The sequence below is a fragment of the Perognathus longimembris genome, chromosome 16 (genome assembly GCF_023159225.1).
Source record: "Perognathus longimembris pacificus isolate PPM17 chromosome 16, ASM2315922v1, whole genome shotgun sequence".
In the NCBI taxonomy this organism is placed as follows: domain Eukaryota; kingdom Metazoa; phylum Chordata; class Mammalia; order Rodentia; family Heteromyidae; genus Perognathus; species Perognathus longimembris.
The window spans coordinates 34,331,339-34,349,013 of NC_063176.1; the positions used below are offsets into that span (position 1 = coordinate 34,331,339).

A 17,675-nucleotide genomic window follows, 5' to 3' on the forward strand; every position below is an offset into this window, starting at 1 on the left:
TTAATTTTCCCAACTAATATTTGTGCTAGCTTTTCTGGTTCTGAGGAGCTGCTGCTGAGTAGGTGGTGAAATCAAGTAAAAAGTAGAAAGTTGTTGTTTTTTTTAATTATTTGTTAATGTTCATTCACCTATTTCCACAACTAGCCCATCTCATCAATTCTTTGCATTCCAGATGAAAAGAGTTTTTAAAAAATACCTTTGCTCCATTCTCAGATGTCTGTTCACTTGCTATTATTTGCTGTTAAACCTGCAAGCCTGTTTCCTGTCTTTCCCATGGCTTAAAAACATCTCCTTTTTACTAATTCAAGGACTTTCTGTGGGATAGCAGTGTTCTCTGAATGCTCTGTCTCTCCCCTGGTCAAGGTCTTTCACAGTGAGCCTATTGTCTCCCCTGGCCATCTGGGCTTCTGCCCTTTTTATGGTTTTGATGATAACTTGAAATGCATCATCCAGGAGTGTGGGATGCATGTGTGTCTTGGCCTGTCATTCTCCTCATTGGCTGTCAAAGCTCTTGGATAGAGGCATGTATATCCTTACTACTTTAGATTTGTGCATTGATGAAAATTCATTCTATGGGAATAGGTTCTCATCTTGTTCTCTGGAACTTCTCAGAGATGACCTGCTATGAAGGCAAGTCAGCAATGTTTTCAGTTGTTTGAGACTTCTGGCAGTTGTGTGATGGATATTTGGTAGGGGAAACCCCTCACTGCTAGTGCAGTTTGCTGTTGCCATGGTTGTGAAATGTACATTAGGATCAGAGGGTTTCATTCCTCTATCAGTCCAAGTGATCTATGGCAGTCTCCAAGGGTATGCCAAAATATTCCTCTCTCTTGTTATACTTTTTGCTTTTCCAGTTAAGCATGATTTAGTATTAGTAAATACTTTTTTGCTATTTCCAAGAACCTCAGCATGCCCAAGACAATTATTTTTCTAGGTTAATATCCAATACTACTTGCAAGAAGATCAAGGGCCAGCACTAGGCATACCATAGGATTCCATGGAATATTGCTTAAGCTTAGCCTTTCTTCTGAATGTCTGGAATAATTTTATTACAGACATCCACTTAGAATTTGTAGTACTACTTCTGGAGCTTGCTGCAATTCAGCCTGACTGCAGGAAGTGTTAAGCCATTATTTCCTTTCCTGTTTTAGACAAGAAATGCCGTTGATGTGTTTTTGCACTTGTTTATTTTTAGATCAGTTTCTACAAAGGCACTTAAAGAAAAATACTATTCACCATATATGGTAAGTGACAGATGCCATAGGAAAATATATTAGTAGGTAGCAGAATAGGGGCAAGATTATAAACTTGAATTTCATGTGAAAGACTTTCCTGTAATATTATGTATTGCACTTCTCTGTCTTAGAGTAATATACCTAATAGGTCTTTATGCCTGATCTATTTTGAGTACCCCAGTTATGTTCCTCTGTAACATCTCTTATTCTCCATTGTGATGTACCTGCAGTATAGATACATGTAGATATTGCTCAGAAGAGTAATATGAGAGATACTACCAGTGGTATATATTCAGAAAATGCTCAAGAAACAAGATTTGGTGTTTAGTGAAGTCTATAAAGCCTGAGGTATAGGGAAAGCTATTAATCGGAAAACTGTTGAGGTACAATAGAACTGGGAGAGGAGGAATAAACATTAAGGGAGAAATGAGGTCAAGATCAATTGTTGAATGAATGAACAAATGGATGAATGTGTCTATCTATCCATCTGTCCATCCATGTGTCTGTCTGTCTGTTTATTTGTCTATCTAATTAGAGGTTTAGAGATGAGGTGGTCTTTATTTTCTAATAGTGACCTGACTCTGTTGCTTACTGGATTTCTGACCACGAGATAAGCAAGGTTTCTTTATCTTCATCAATTTAAGAATAACTCTTTTAAAAAGCAATTCGGCTTGTATAATGGAAAACAAACACCCCTCCCCCTGGTTTTCAGGCAGACAGCCATGTTTTATATTATTGGGGTAATTTTCTCTGTTACAGCATTCTGTTGTAGCTCCGATGGGCTTGAGGGTAATGAGCGAGGATCACAGTTGCATGAACAAGGGGGTAATTGAAGGAAACTAGTGATGTGGAGAGTCTTGGCTGTTGTGCAAACTCCTTAGGGTAACACCCCACAGTTGGTCCAGAACATGGTAGCCTGGGAGTGTCATCAGATCAGCTAGCTATAACATGAGAGGAGACCTAATCAGACAAGCCGGGCCTGCTAAGGAAGGTTTCAGGCATTCTGGGGGTGTTTTGAGCATGGGAAGTTGGACTCTCGTTCCAGATCTTCCTTCCATGCTGAGAAGAAAAGCCAGTGGTGGTTGAGATACAAGAAGCACATTCTCTGCATTGTGAAACAGACCAGGAAGCTCCAAGTCAGGAGTTCATGTCCATTTACTACATGAGCATTGGGACTAGACTCTGTTTCCAGAAGAGGACTGAAGTGTCTTTGCTAAGAGTCCATAATCTAGAAGCTAAGCATATACTTTGAGCAGGTGGAGTCATTCCTAGATTCAGATGAAAAGATATACAGAAGAGCCAAGGAAGATCTAAGGAAATCTGACCAAGGCAAGACAGCACATAATCAGTCCTATTGGTGCTCTGCTCTTTCATCTGCCTAGATGACTAATTGGCTCAGACTGCCTAAGTGTAAGTACCTACACGCACCTTCAAGTAAAAACAAAAACATAGGAACTTAATGAGAGCAGCCCCCAGGTTCAGGGGAGGGGGCATGCCAAAGGAAAGCCAAGGACCATTTCCAGGAGAAGCATGCACTGAACTGGAAAAAGCACAGATGTCCATTGCAAAGAGCCCAAAGCAACACTGGCTGTAAGAATGATACATTAATGCAGTTGAAAATCTCATTTTCCCTGGCTGCTGCATCTATGGTTTAGAACAGTGAGAGTTATGGCTGAACCATTTCTGCTTAATTTCCATGCATTTTTAATGGTGTTTCATTTTTTTGGTGCCATGTTTGAAATGCAGTGTGTAAGCCTCAACTTTCAAAGCATCCAATTCATTGTTCTAGGATCGTGGCACTTCCTTTTGTGCTCTGTGTCTCTCACTAGCAGCTGTCAGGCTTACAATCCATTACTTGAGATGACTGTTCTGCTCTGGCTATGCAGAACACAGGATTGAAAAATCTCTGTAGCTGTAGTGACTGCCTCTGCATTTCTAACTACCTATCCATATGTCTCTTAAGATACCATTAGAAATAAAATACAAGCATCTAAATTATTCCACAAATGGTTGTTTTGGTGAAAGAAGCTTGGCTGAAGTGAGGAGAGAGAAAAATATGTATATATAAAACACACATATATACAAATACATATATATACCCATATATATATATATACCCATACATATTGCTATAATATATGTATGTACATATATACTAATGTATGATGGGGAATTTTAATTCTTTTTTCCCCAAAGAACAAAAAATATTGTCTTTGAGGTGGATAATGTTCATCTGTAACTTCAATCACATCTAAATTATGCTTCTAAAGTCTCCTAGTAGTCTTCCAGTTAAGATCCTATTATTTGATTACAACTCTTGCAACCATGATTATTTATTTAATGACTTCAGTCTAAACCAAGAAACTTGAGTTAATATACTATGTTCTCTTTAATGCTTAATACTGGAAACTATTAAGTAAAAGGTAATTTGACTCTGCTGAATATGTTGAGATGATAATATAATAGATATTCTGATTCCAATCACAGCTTTACTTTTGTTGAGTCTACAAAAAATAATGGTTCTATAAGCATATTACCAGGCAACAGAGTGATTTATGTCATGTTCTCTTCTGCCTCCTACCTACCCACCCCTGTATTTCTGTTACATAACTACAGTGATCATGATTTGGGGGAGAAAAACATGTACTTGTTGAATATTACTTACAACACTATAGGGAAAAATTCATTAATTTTCTATATGTGTTGTTTCATACTGGTCATTGTCTTACTTAAAAATGATCCCAAATGCCTGTCTAAGACTTTTGACTTCAATATTTTTTATTTTTTTCTGTATCCAGTATTTTGAAATCGAGATTAATTTTATCTTCTCTGGAGAAGCTAGGATGACAGAAACAGTTTGAGTGACAATTACTATGTCATCATCACATTAATGATTCTTATGGGTGAGAAAGCTAAAGCTCAGGTGATAATTCATTTGCCTAGTATTTTATAGAAGTGTCATAAGCAGAATATTCCTCCATGGTGTGCTTTTTTATTGTATGGTGGAAAATAGTAGGTGGTATTTTCATATGTCTCAGGAGCCAGGCACTGTCTGAAGTATATAGTTTGATATGTAATCTCCACAAAGTTTGTAAGAAGGTTTCAAGTAATCATAAGTCTTAACTGACTGACCTCTCACTCTTAGATCCTTATAATGCTGTCCTTCAATATGTAGAATATTATTGATTACCATGTTATAGTGAGAAAAAGATGCCTGGTAGCTAAGATGGACTTGTTTGGTTATAAAGAGAAGTGTGTTCATTAAGTATTCAATTACTTGCTGTATTGAAAGTCTGGCATTAAAAGTAATGGGTAACCAATTATTAAATGGGCAAGGGAGCTAAAGAAAGACTTCACAGGAGAAGAAATAAAAATGGCAAAGAAAGATATGAGGAAATGTTCAACATCCCTGGCAGTAAAAGAAGTGCAAATAAAAACAACACTTCACTCCAGTTAGAATGGCCTATACTCTGAACTCAGGCAACAACAAATGCTGGAGGGGATGCGGAGAGAAAAAGAACCCTACTCCACTGATGGTGGGAGTGTAAAATAGTACAACCGCTCTGGAGAACAGTATGGAGAGGTTCCTCAAAAAACTCAGCATAGACATACCCAGTCATACCACTCGTAGGCATCGATCCATAATAACAGGATCCAGGATACCACAAAGACACCTGTACATCCATGTTTATCGCTGCACAATTCACAATAGCCAAAATATGGAAACAACCCAGATGCCCCACTATACATGAATGGATCCAAAAAATGTGGTACCTGTACACAGTGGAATACTACACAGCAATTAGAAATGATAAAATAATGGCATTCACAGGGAAATGATCAGATCTTGAATGAATAATGTTGAGCGAGACAAGCCTAGAGCACAGAGGACAAAGGCGCATGGTCTCCCTGATATGTGGTTGTTGGAGAGGGAGGGGAGAACAGTAGAGATCATGTCTGTAAAATAACAAACTTCTTTTCAAATAGTATTTCTACATGTTTTGGTCAGCGACTTTACATCATGTCTCTAAAACCAAACACTTACTAAATAAACATAAAAAGGTCTAGGATAGACTTGCCAGGAGCACAGTAGCTCAGTAGCTACATACATATGATTATATAAGATGAGGCTAAGCAAAATGAACTCCAGGAGATGGAAACAGGAGGATTTACTGTTGTCATTATGCTTAATGTACTAGGTGAATTTCCTTTGACGTACCCCCTGTGGTCCCTGTATATGATTCTGGTACACTGGATATTGTATATATGCTTATCTGAACTAGAGAAGGGAAAGAACAATGAAGGAGGGTGTAACAAATATGACAAGAAATGTACTCACTATCTTATTATGTAACTGTACCCTCTCTGTACATCACCTTCTCAATAAAATTTAATTTTTAAAAAGTAATGGATAAAAGTAGTGTGAATAGTACATTTCAATCTAAAATATACATTTAACATGTAATCAAAACAATATTTTTTAAAGTCTTACATACCTATATTGGGCCTTTTACTTGAAGTAAAGCCCATAGTGTGGTCACATTTTTCTATTTCCTCTTCTTTCTTTGCCTTCCTTCACTTGTTCCTTCCTCCTCCTTATTTTTCTTCTCCCCCTCCTTCCTTTTCTGTCCAGGGGTTTGAACTCAAGGCCTGGGCATTGTCCCTGAATTTTTTTTGCTCAAGGCTAGCACTCTACCACTTGAGCCACAGCTCTACTTCTGCTTTTTATCTTTGGTGGTTAATTGGAGTTAAGAGTCTCTACACTTGCCAGCCTAGGCTGGCTTCAAACTGCATCCTTAGATCTCAGATTCACATAGCTAGGATAACAGGTGTGAGGCAACCACTGTTGCCGAGAAGAACTTTTCATTTTGCTGAAGAATTCTGACTCCTTACCTGGGCCCATGAATTGGTGAAAAGCAGGAAAAAACTTGTCAGTCTCCTTCTCCATTTTGGCTCTATGTCCTTTTCTCTGGGCCATGCTGCACTACAGTCACTTTGTGATCACCTGGGATTCCAGGAGGACAGGACTGGTCAACAGCATCTTTACAGCAAGTAACGGAGGAAACTTCCCCCAAGGAAATCAATGACAGAGCCTCTGTGGGGTAGGCCACCCACTGGCAACAATGAATTTCTTTATCCTGACCACTTTGTTCCCTCGAAGTGATGATAGCAATAACTCATTAACAGCACAGGCCATACTAAAGCCAGGAGTTCAGAATAATCATGTATTCCTGCCCAAATTCTTTTCCTATTTAAACTTAAAGTTCATGTTTTTAATTAGAAGACTGGATGGTGTTCATTTCATCTCTTCTGCAGCATGCCAGTACCACATAATAAATCTCTTTCCCCTGCTTTTCATTGTTTATTCCAACACTTATATGTTCAAGAGACGTGGCCACCTGATATGCAAAACCACTAGAATCTGGGTCTCTGGCCTACAACTCTGGTGTAGGAGTATGTGGCACAATACAATGATGAAATGATCATGAGAAGCTAGGAACAGTGGCTCACATCTGTAATCTGAAGATGGCTGGGAGAATTACAATTTATTGATAGCCCAGACAAAAAGTTGGTGAGACTCTGTCTCAACCAATAAGCCAGGCTTGGTGGAAAGGGTCGTGCTATACCTTCCATCCCTGAAATACTGCATGTATATTACTTCTTTTCATATCTTTTGCCACAATCTTGCTCATCCCTAACCATCTTTTACCTGCATTAGCATGTGGTCTAAAATGATCTTCCTGCTATTATTCCTATGTCATAAAGAATCGCCAGTTACTTGCTATTCCTCCCAATCTGACCCTGCTTCTTTTGGTTTTAGGTTCACTTTATTTATTATTACTGGTCCTTATTCTCCTGGAAATCCAAGCTAAGGGCCTTGTTCCTGCCTTTCTCTATATTGAGTCTATGTTGTATCATCAAGGACTGAATTCAAGGAAGCCTTTTCTAATCACTTGTATAAATCATCATCAGCCAGCAGAACAGCATCCACAGCAGCAATGATGGCAACCTGCCAGACACTGGTTTTTTCTCCCTTTCCCTCATTCTTAAAGTGCCTACACACAGTAGGCACTAAAGTATGAATGAATGAGCAAATGATTGAACTAATGAGATCTTACTAATTGGATTATATGTGTGATGAGAAATGGAAAACCTTAAGAGATGATACTTCTGTCATTGTCTGAACAGAACCATAAGCTTTCCACTTAAGACACTGAGCATTTTTCTTCTCTGGTACATTGTACTGTGTGCATACAAGCATGTGCTGAATCTGGGCAGAGACTGTCAGGTGACTGCTGGCGGTAGCTAATAACCACTATTAAGCTCTTCACATATGGATATTTAGCCACAGTCAGAAAGCTGCATTTGACCACTGAGGTTGAGCATTGGTTGCAGATGAGGGCAAGTGTTGTGGAACATCTTGATAAAGATTCAAGTTGGGGAATTTTTTTTTTTATTTTTAAATTTCCTTGCTCTTCTGAACAAATAGGCTCTTGACTTTCTCCTGCCAAGTGCCTAGTGGATACCAATTTTACAGGACTGTAGAGTTAAAGCACACATCTGTTATCAGCCTCACTTCCTTCTCTTACAAGGAAATGACCTAACACTCAGGGGATGGAGTGGTCTGTGTGGGATGACATCAGTAGTAGCACTTGGTCCTCTCACAGCCGGCATGCAGATCTAGTGACCTGCACTGTTCAGGGAAGAGGAATACTTCAGAGTGATAATTGGGATCATGATAAATTTCTTCCTCTTAGCAGGCTTCACCTTGAACATGGCTTTAGGACATAGAAGACTTCTGATGGAGCCTAGCCTGGAAGACTAGAGCCAGGGCTTTGCTCATCCCTCCTCTGCTGTTTGGAAAAAGCAACTCAGTTCTCAGTGGTCCTTAGGAGTCAGGACTGGTTGATCAATGACTTATTTAAACATTTTCTATGAATTCAGAAAAAATAATCTTAAGGAATATCATTTCCTGCCTGAAAGCAAAAACAGAACCATGTAAGTGGGAAGAAATAATACTGGTGCCGTCTTAATTTTGCCTTCTCTGAGGATTCTCCCCATTGTACCATCATTATGTACCAGTAACTAATGAAGTCAAAGCTCTTCATGTGGCCATCATGGCTGATGAAGATGGTGAATTACAAAAAAAAATAGTAATACAGAAAAATAGAAACTTAAAAAGTTTGTGCGGTGCATGTTGAGTAGGTAATAATTTGCAGGTAGGGAATATGTTTTCATGTCTAAGTGAAGAAGTTGTGATCTAAATTGTTAGTCACTACTCGAAAGATTGCTAGTCACTGCTCCCAAATATGACTTCACTCACTTGCATAAAAGGACCTTGTTTTTCCATGGAATTTACAGGAGTAACTTGCTTCTTTCTACAATTAGATTAGTAAGATTAGTTGTTCAAAGTATAATAGTCATTAACTCTTACTTTCCAGCTTAGCAAAAATGCAGGTCTTTCCCCGAGCTTTCTTCATGAGAATACCCACGAGGAGTGATTAGATTGCTCACTGCTGGAGCTAGGATTCATCAGGAAATCAGCTGCAGTGAGCATGGTAATACTTGCCAACTCTGGTCTCCAGACATCCTTAGCGGAGCGTGGCTGCAGGTCCCTGTCAGGTCTCCATGTCGCTGCAAGTTCCTAGAAGCCCTAATATGCTTGAGAAGTCAGAGAAAGATGCCTGTCATCTCTCATTGGCTAAAGCTCTCACTGCTTGCTTTTGGTACATAGCTCCCTCTCATAATATACATCTGGTCAGGACATACCAGACTGTAAGAATTCTCCATAATTTCAGCTTCAACACCATTTTCCCAGGCTTTTCCATAGTGCCTATGTGAAGGAAGCTTTCAGCAGCTGCAGTATCCTGAGCCTAGAAACATCTAGGTTTTTAATATTCCTACTTAGGTGAACAGATTCCCAGTCTAGGCCTACCCTCTCTTTTTGGTATTGTCTTTTATTTATTTATTTAGTTTATTTATTTATTTATTTATTTATTTATTTCCCAGTTCTGGGTCTTGGACTCAGGGCCTGAGTGCTGTCCCTGGCTTCTTTTTGCTCAAGGCTAGCACTCTGCCACTTGAGCCACAGCGCCACTTCTGGCTGCCTTCTGTATATGTGGTGCTGGGGAATCGAACCCAGGGCTTCATGTATATGAGGCAAGCACTCTTGCCACTAGACCATATCCCCAGCCTGGTATTGTCTTTAGAAGTCCCTTGCTATCTGACATTCATTGGGACCTTGCTAATCCATTAAGATTGTTTCAATTTTTCCCCCTATAAGGGAAAGGGTTGATTCAAGTTCCCTTGTCCTGGGAGTAGACATTCATTAGTATGAATTGAGGTGAGGGGGAGATGAGATATTCAGCTCTCTGCAATTGACCCAATGTAAGTGGATTGTCTGGTGAGGCCTAATCTCTAACTTCTTAGCTAAGATGAACAGAGGGCTAGTGATGTTTCCTGAGCCCTGATCCTTCATGCCTCAGCTGAGGTCATCTGAAGGCTAGGCCACCCAAGGACATCACTCAACGGAGTAGAGATCAGATCAGAGCTGGTTTTCTTGAAGCTCTCTTGTCTAAACAATTGATCACAAACACTATATGCTGGTCTGGTGTTATCATGGAGATTGATCTAATAAATGATATTTAAAAAATTTGGTTAAGTTTCTATGCCTCTTTGGAAAATCCATTTATGAAATTTTGAAGGCACAAACCAAGAGGACAAAAGCTTTTATGTGGCGATAGACCATCACTACCCATGTGATTATTGGTAAAAACTGAATGTATCTAAAAACTATAGGGGCTGGGGATATAGCCTAGTGGCAAGAGTGCCTGCCTCGGATACACGAGGCCCTAGGTTCGATTCCCCAGCACCACATATACAGAAAACGGCCAGAAGCGGCGCTGTGGCTCAGGTGGCAGAGTGCTAGCCTTGAGCGGGAAGAAGCCAGGGACAGTGCTCAGGCCCTGAGTCCAAAGGCCCAGGACTGGCCAAAAAAATAAAAAAATAAAAAAAATAAAAAAAACTATAAGATGGGGGTGGGAGGATCTAATTTGGATTCATGTGATTTTCCAGATGCTGTGAGTGAAATACAACTCTCACCCTGAAAAGCTCTCAGTGGTTTGCTATTAGAGAATGGGCTTCAGAGTTCTCCCCCATCACTGTGCTTCAATAACACAGGGAAAACAGTAATCAGCATTCGTGCTTTTCATCCCCCCGGCTCTGCTCTGGCCTTTAACTTCATAGAACATCTCAGTGATTCTCTGGCTTCAAATGGTATCTGTATCCCACAGACATCTTTTCTTTTACCATCTCTTACTAGCTCTTGTCTGTCTGGTGTCTTTATCAGTGGGTGGCAAAGCTTTTGCCTGCCCTCAAAATAACGGCCAATGAACTAAGACTTGGTCATTTGGCATGTATTTCTTGAGCAGACATTTGTTGAATACCCACTATTTGTTGGCTGGTGTTAGGAAGATGAACAACACATCACCCACAGCCCCACGGAATTCCTATTCTAGCAGGGGGAGACTGACTCATAAACAGGCAGCAACAAAACCCGGTGAGTCTTTTGCTGGAGGAAAAGGAAGTCCAGAGGGCTTTGGGACTCTGAAGGGCTTCACTAACTGACATTATGGAGCTAGAGAGGAGACCGCATGTCAGCAGATCTTATGGGAGTTGTTGAAGAGGAAAAGACAAGAAAAAGTGGACTTTTCAGATAGTGTCAGCATCCCTTCTAGCAAAAGAGTCAGAGATTGACTTAATCCATCCTCATTTAAGCTTCACTAGGAAGTACAATAAGCAGTTTGAACTGCTTTCAGTTCATTATCAGTTCTTGAAGAATTTTTAGGTCACTTAAAGAACAGTTGAGAATATTGCAGTAAAGCACTCGATTGAATCTATTTCATTGTTCCAATGATTGCATTGAATCTATTGCACTGTTCCAAAGAAATGTCTTGAAATGATCTTAAGAAACATAATAGTCCTTTAGGAACATAAATCCTAATTGCCAGAATGATTAGACAACCACAGTAAGATAGACTATGGTGACAGTTACGTATTTAAACTTTAATATTGTTCTCTTTTCTGTTTTCATCCCCCTCCAAAAAACAGAAGAATGTTCCCTGTGTAGAATTACATTTTTATATTAGTTTAATCTAAGGTCTCATGTAAGTCGGTCTCAAGTTATTTATTTTTAAGCTTTTTTATTAGTTAAGATTATTATTTTAAAATTTATTGTTATCTATTAACTACATATGAGAAGTTATGTTATAATTTTAGAGCTTTAGAGATACTTATAAGAGATGTTATTTTTTTAAATGAGTCCATTTTTATGTGACTTCAGTGGTACAGTTTAAACCTAATTGAAATATTGTTAGAAAATGAACAAGACAAAGGACAGCGTGTGTTGGAAGTGGTGCTGTGGCTCAAGTGGTAGAGCACTAGCCTTGAGCTGAAGAGGTCAGGGACAGTGCCCAGGTCTAGAGTTCAAGCCCCATGACCAACACCAACAACAAAAAAAGGAAAGTATGTGGTTTTTAAAATCGGATTTTACATTGCAGAATAGATATGAAATGGGTGTTTGTTCTGGGTAATAGAATGAAGCATTTCTCACCAAATAAAAAGACTGTCTCTTTTGAAGGTTATGAGAAGACGGATGATGTTTCAGAGAAGACCTCATTGGCTGATCAGGAGGAAGTCAGGACTATATTCATCAACCAGCCCCAGCTGACAAAGTTCTGCAATAACCATGTCAGGTAAGAAGTGCCAAAGAGTGCCATAGGAACACCATCCACCCAGAGCTGGACGAGCAGAATGAAAATGCTAATAAGGAGATTTCAGTTCAGTAGTATTTGATGACAGTACAAGTTCTGCTGTTTCTAAATCTTTTGTCCAGTAATGAATATTAATAAGGAAGGTACATCCAAATTCTACCAGTACTGTGTAAAGAGACCAAATAACTAAATCTATTCACAGGTAAATGTGATTTTTCTAAAGCTGTTGACAGAACAGCGTGTTGGTTTTGGTTAACAAGTTTTAACATTTTAGAAACATCTTTGAATCCTATACCAAGAACTTTTTGCTTTATTTATTTTTGACTAAATAGCCTTTAAGTATTTTTTTCTTGGTAGTTGTGAAATTTAGGAATAGAAAGCTGTGAGACTTATTGTGCACTGTATTTTTTTTGTTGTTTCCTAACAATAGTATAAAACGTGCCTATGTAAGCACTAGTCACTAAAGTGGACAGAAACGTCATAATTTCTCCAGTTCATCATTTCTAGATTTATGGGTGCCATTTCAAATTAATATTTACAACTTGGAATTCTTGGGTAAGACTAGTTTAGAAAGTATGAGGTATGAAGTAGTGTATCCTTTAATCTCTCTTCTATTTCACAACTGAGAGGAAGAGCTGTCTGTTTCAACTATCAAAGTGGCCATGTCTTCCTGACTGTTTGTGGTATGTAGTCTTTGCTGCATTCCTAGCTAAAGTAGCCTTGAAGACAGAAGCTGAACCCTGGGAAATTTCATTCATCTGAAGTTGCCCAGGAAGATATGCTCTGTCTGTTCAAATTGCTGGCATTTTTTTTGTCTTAATGTGGTATCTCTTAATATATTAGTAACTTCTTACCTAAAGCTGCCCTTACTTGAAAGCTACTGCTAGTATTGTTTGTTTTTTTTTTCTTATTTATTGTCAAAGTGATGTACAGAGAGGTTACAGTTTCATACGTTAGGCCTTAGGTACATTTCTTGTAATGTGTGTTACCTCTTCCCTCATTCCCCCCTCCGCACTCCCACTCTCCCTCTCCCTCCATGAGTTGTTCAGTTGGTTTACACCAAATGGTTTTGCAAGTATTGCTTTGGGAGTCCTTTGTCTTTTTATCCTTTGTCTCTTGATTTTGATATTCCCTTTCACTTCCCTAGTTCTAATACCAGTATATACAGTTTCCTGTGTACTCAAATAAGATACAGTGATAGTGCGGGTACAACTACAGGAATGGGGATACAAGAGGATCATCAACAATAGAAGCTACAGTTTCACATGGCATGTTGAAAGTAATTACAGCAGTGATATAACGGTCGTTTCCATAACATAGAGTTCATTTCACTTAGCGTCATCTTATGCATTCATAAGGGCATAGCTATTAGGCTCTTGTGATCCTCTGCTGTGACTAGCCTAAACCTGTGCTAGTTATTCCCTATGAGGGAGACCATAGAGTCCATGTTTCTTTGGGTCTGGCTCGCTTCACTTAGTATAATTTTTTCCAAGTCCTTCCATTTCCTTACTAATGGGGCAGTGTCATTCTTTCTGATGAGGCCTACTTCATTGCTGGTGAGAATGTAAACTGGTTCAGCCCTTCTGGAAAGCGGTATGGAGATTCCTCAGAAGGCTAAATATAGAGCTCCCATATAACCCAGCAGCCCCACTTTTGGGCATCTACCCAAAAGACCACAAACAAGAACACACTAAATTCACCTGCACAACAATGTTCATCGCAGCACAATTTGTCATAGCTAAAATATGGAACCAACCCAGATGCCCCTCAGTAGATGAATGTATCACGAAAATGTGGTACATATACACAATGGAATTTTATGCCTCTACTTCTACTATTGTTAAGCAGAGTAATTGGCCAGAGGATTATGATCTTGTACAAACAATAAAACCAGAGGGATTTATTTGCTAGCCTTTATTTTGCCATTTCTTTCCACTTCTTCATTTAAGTTAATGATTCCTTGCAATATTCTCCAAATTTGACATAGTGCACAAAGAGTCATTATCTACTATTTTTTTAATGTAGTGTCTAACAGAACTTTCTAAGTGTGGGTGCTCATTGCTGAGTAATTAAGTTTTATGGTACTTTTTGTTTTCTAGCACTGCAAAGTACAACATAATCACATTCCTTCCAAGATTTCTCTACTCACAGTTCAGAAGAGCTGCCAATTCATTTTTTCTCTTTATTGCACTGCTTCAGGTAAAGTCATATCTTAAAACGTTCATTCAAAGTCAAATACTAGGAAAGGTTTTTGTTAAGCCCATGACCCTTCCCTGTGGAAAACCGAGCTGGTTTTGGCCCATAGTTTTTCTGTGACTACTGCAAGCAATGGAGACATTCTATTGCCAATTCAAGCCTTTGGGATTGTCGGATGAGTTTGTGTTTTTTCTTTTAATGTAAGAGTAAAGCCCTGGTTCTAATCCTCGGTACTACCAAAATAAAAATGAATTCATTATAACAAATGTTTCGGAAAAAATATTTTATTAAAATATAGCCTGTATTCATTTACAAAAAGAAAAAGAAAAAGCTACAAAACAGCTAAGCATAAAGAAAAAAGTAAATTTTTTCTTCTACCATCAAAGATAACAGCATTTGAATATAGATCCCTGTAGTCTTGCTTTCACCCTGGCTACCACTCTTTATGGATTATCATAGATAACAAAAAGGATTGTATAGCATGTATTATTTTATTATCTACATTGTCCCTATAATAATCAGGAGACATTTTCCTAGCTATTCATTGTGTTTCTAAGATATTTTAGTTATTTGTTTTACTATATGGCTAATAATATTTATTTTTAAATTATTTATTTAATCCCCTACTTTAGAAGGCATTAGGATTTTGTTGGTTTTAGATTTATTATAAATACTCTGTTTCTCATCGAATTTCTCTTGTTTTTTTTTTCTTCTTCAAATAGCAAATACCTGATGTGTCACCAACAGGTCGTTATACAACACTGGTTCCTCTCTTATTTATTTTAGCTGTGGCAGCTGTCAAAGAGATAATAGAAGATATTGTAAGTATTGAAAGTTTTCATTAGTATAATTGATTCCTATACATATGAAAATAATCTTTTTTTTCTAAAGTTAGTTCATTCATAGTACAGGCTGTTAAAACTTCCTATTCATTTTAAACATATAGAGAATATGGTCCTACCACCAAAGTTAATTCCTAGTAGATTACATTGACATTAAGGGGCAGTGTTCTCTTGTATTTGTAGTTTGAGAATAGAAGTTGATTGGAATGTGGAACCCAACACCAATGGCTCACATCTATAATCCTAGCTACTCAGGAGGCTGAGATCTGAGGATTAAAGTTCAAAGCTACCCCAAGCTGGAAAGTTCATGAGACTCTTCAATGCACCATCCAAATGCTGGATTTAGAGCTGTGGCTAAAGTTATAGAGTACTAGCCATGAGCACAAAAGTTCAGAGACAGTGCCCAGGCCCTGAGTTCAAATTCTAGAACAGGCAGGGAAAATGGTTAGTTGAAATAATAATTTGCTTGAAGAGAGAACTACATTTGAACATTATTTTCAAGGAAATGATTTGTTCCGTGAAGTTTTTTGCATTCTTCATTTGAAACTATTTTTGTTATTTAAAAAATATTCAGGTAGTTAAACAAAGGGGTTTGAATTCAGCATGTGCAATGCATCTTGATCAGTGTCACCTCTTCCATTGTTTTCCTCCCCATTTGTCCAATTCCAGCCACCTCCTCAAGTTACCCGGTCATTTATAAACTTAAGTACCATGACTTTTCACTTTATGAAAGGCCTTCAATTTCTTCTTATGTTATTTTAGTAGTTCTGAGTTTCCTTTCCACTTATTTTAGTAAAAAGAAAGTGTTATTTTTAATGTTCTCGATTAGTAGAGAAAGGGGAAGTCAGTTTCCCCTTTATAAGATAAATTCCCCAAAATAAAATGGGACTTTTTTTCCCCCTCTGTTTTTTCCCCTCTGTTTTAACTGTCTTACTTGCGGGAGCCAACAATGTGTTGTTGTTGTTTTTGAATATTGTTTTAAAATACTTCTTTGGGGATGGAAATGTATCTTAGCAGTAGAGTGCTTGCCTAGCATGTATGAAGCCCTGGGTTCAACTCCTCAGTACCACATAAACAGAAAAAGCCAGAAGTGGTGCTGTGGCTCAAGAGGTAGAGTGCTAGCCTTGAGCAAAAATAAGCCAGGGACAGTGCTCAGGCCCTGAGTCCCAAGCCCCAGGACTTGCAATACAATAAAATACTTCTTTATAAATCCAAAGTGATCTTCTATCAAACCATAATAAGGTGGTGAGTTGTGAGCAAAGGCTGATGAAGTGTTTAGGAAGCTCTGATTTAAAATTTCATGAACATTACTATTATTTCATAAACATTACTAACAAAGAGGGTGTGCGTCAAGCCGCCACATTACAAGGCGCATTAGGAAGGGTCATTCAGTGTTTAGATCAGCAGTCTCAAAAACATGCTAGTGGCTAAGAGTAGCTCTGATGGTTAGTCTATGACTGTATAATGTATAAACAGGTCCTCCTGCTTGGAAATGATGTACTTCATGGGATTCACTAGCGGAGAAATTTTGACATGGTTTGAGATGCTTTTGAGTGTATCTAAGAGAAAGGTCAAAGAACTTAGATATATAGCTAGGAAACTCAGAAGAACCTCTTGATCTGAACACCAATTTTTGTATATTGGTATGAAACAGTTAAAGATGACGTAGAGTCAGAAGTGAGGAAGGCCAGGGACTAAGCCGTGATGAATCTCATCATGGCACCACAGTGGAGAGAGGAGATGAGAGGCCCAAAGTACAGGTGGAAAAGCTGGACATTTCTGATAAGAAATGCCCAAGGAGAAAAGGGCTTCCAGAAAAAGGAATTTTTATTTTCTCACTTTGTTGGACAAGTTACATGATCTCTGTAAACTTTAGCATCCTTTCCTTTAAATGAAACTCTAGAAGTTATTGGGAAAATTAAATTTCTGAAAATCAGCATCTCATACTAACGTATCCTGAAGTTTATGGTGCTTTTTATACATTGCAGTTTATTGCTACACTCTCAATTGAACTTCCATAATATTAAAAAATTCACTAGCTCTCCTTGATCATATTAAATTATTCACTAGCTGTCAGTGATATTGAATGAATTTTGATTACAGGATAGTGGAGATACACTCATAGAATAACTACTTTTTTTCTAAACTATTAGTTTTGGGAGGAATGATGCCTTTATGAGACAAAATTAGATGTTATCTCTCTGTAGCTGTAGATTTCAGTCTAGATCTTGTTGTATAGCCAGCACATGGGTTTCTGACAATTAATTTATTCCAGGGACGAAGAGGGAGTTAAGGAGAGATGCTTTCGGTGTAAGAATTCTCTGCAGATGGAAAGTAACATCCAAGACCGCCTTAAGTTTCACCCAGCTTAAGTTTCTTGTTTCAAGTGAAATGTTCCACCAATAAGCTTTTATTTGTCCCCTTCAGTTGAAAGTCTACACATCACCTGTCATAGAGGTGCCTTATTTTGGAGACATTTGCATCTCCTTTGATATCTACATTTACCTTGGAATATTAATTTGGGGCCAAATCTTGAATTACTTCTCACTTTTCTCATGATCTTTGTTACCAAAGAAACAACAAGAGCAAAAAAAATAGTACCTTTTGAATTTTATAATTATATTCTCTAC

At 38.3% G+C, this 17,675-nt stretch overlaps 1 protein-coding gene across 4 annotated transcripts in view; it reads left to right on the forward strand.

Annotated features, from left to right (window-relative positions):
• Nucleotides 1-17,675, forward strand: part of Atp8a1 (ATPase phospholipid transporting 8A1) — a 219,798-nt gene that overhangs the window by 17,649 nt on the left and 184,474 nt on the right. Inside the window, exons 1-4 of one of the 4 annotated variants that reach the window (XM_048364486.1) lie at nucleotides 10,262-10,794; nucleotides 11,875-11,989; nucleotides 14,107-14,206; nucleotides 14,926-15,024. In XM_048364486.1, the coding sequence (XP_048220443.1) occupies nucleotides 10,650-10,794; nucleotides 11,875-11,989; nucleotides 14,107-14,206; nucleotides 14,926-15,024 (459 nt within the window). In that variant the 5' untranslated portion in view covers nucleotides 10,262-10,649. Of the gene's footprint in view, nucleotides 1-10,261; nucleotides 10,795-11,874; nucleotides 11,990-14,106; nucleotides 14,207-14,925; nucleotides 15,025-17,675 lie in introns of those variants that run through there. The other 3 variants (XM_048364485.1, XM_048364487.1, XM_048364488.1) reach the window with 3 other exon arrangements.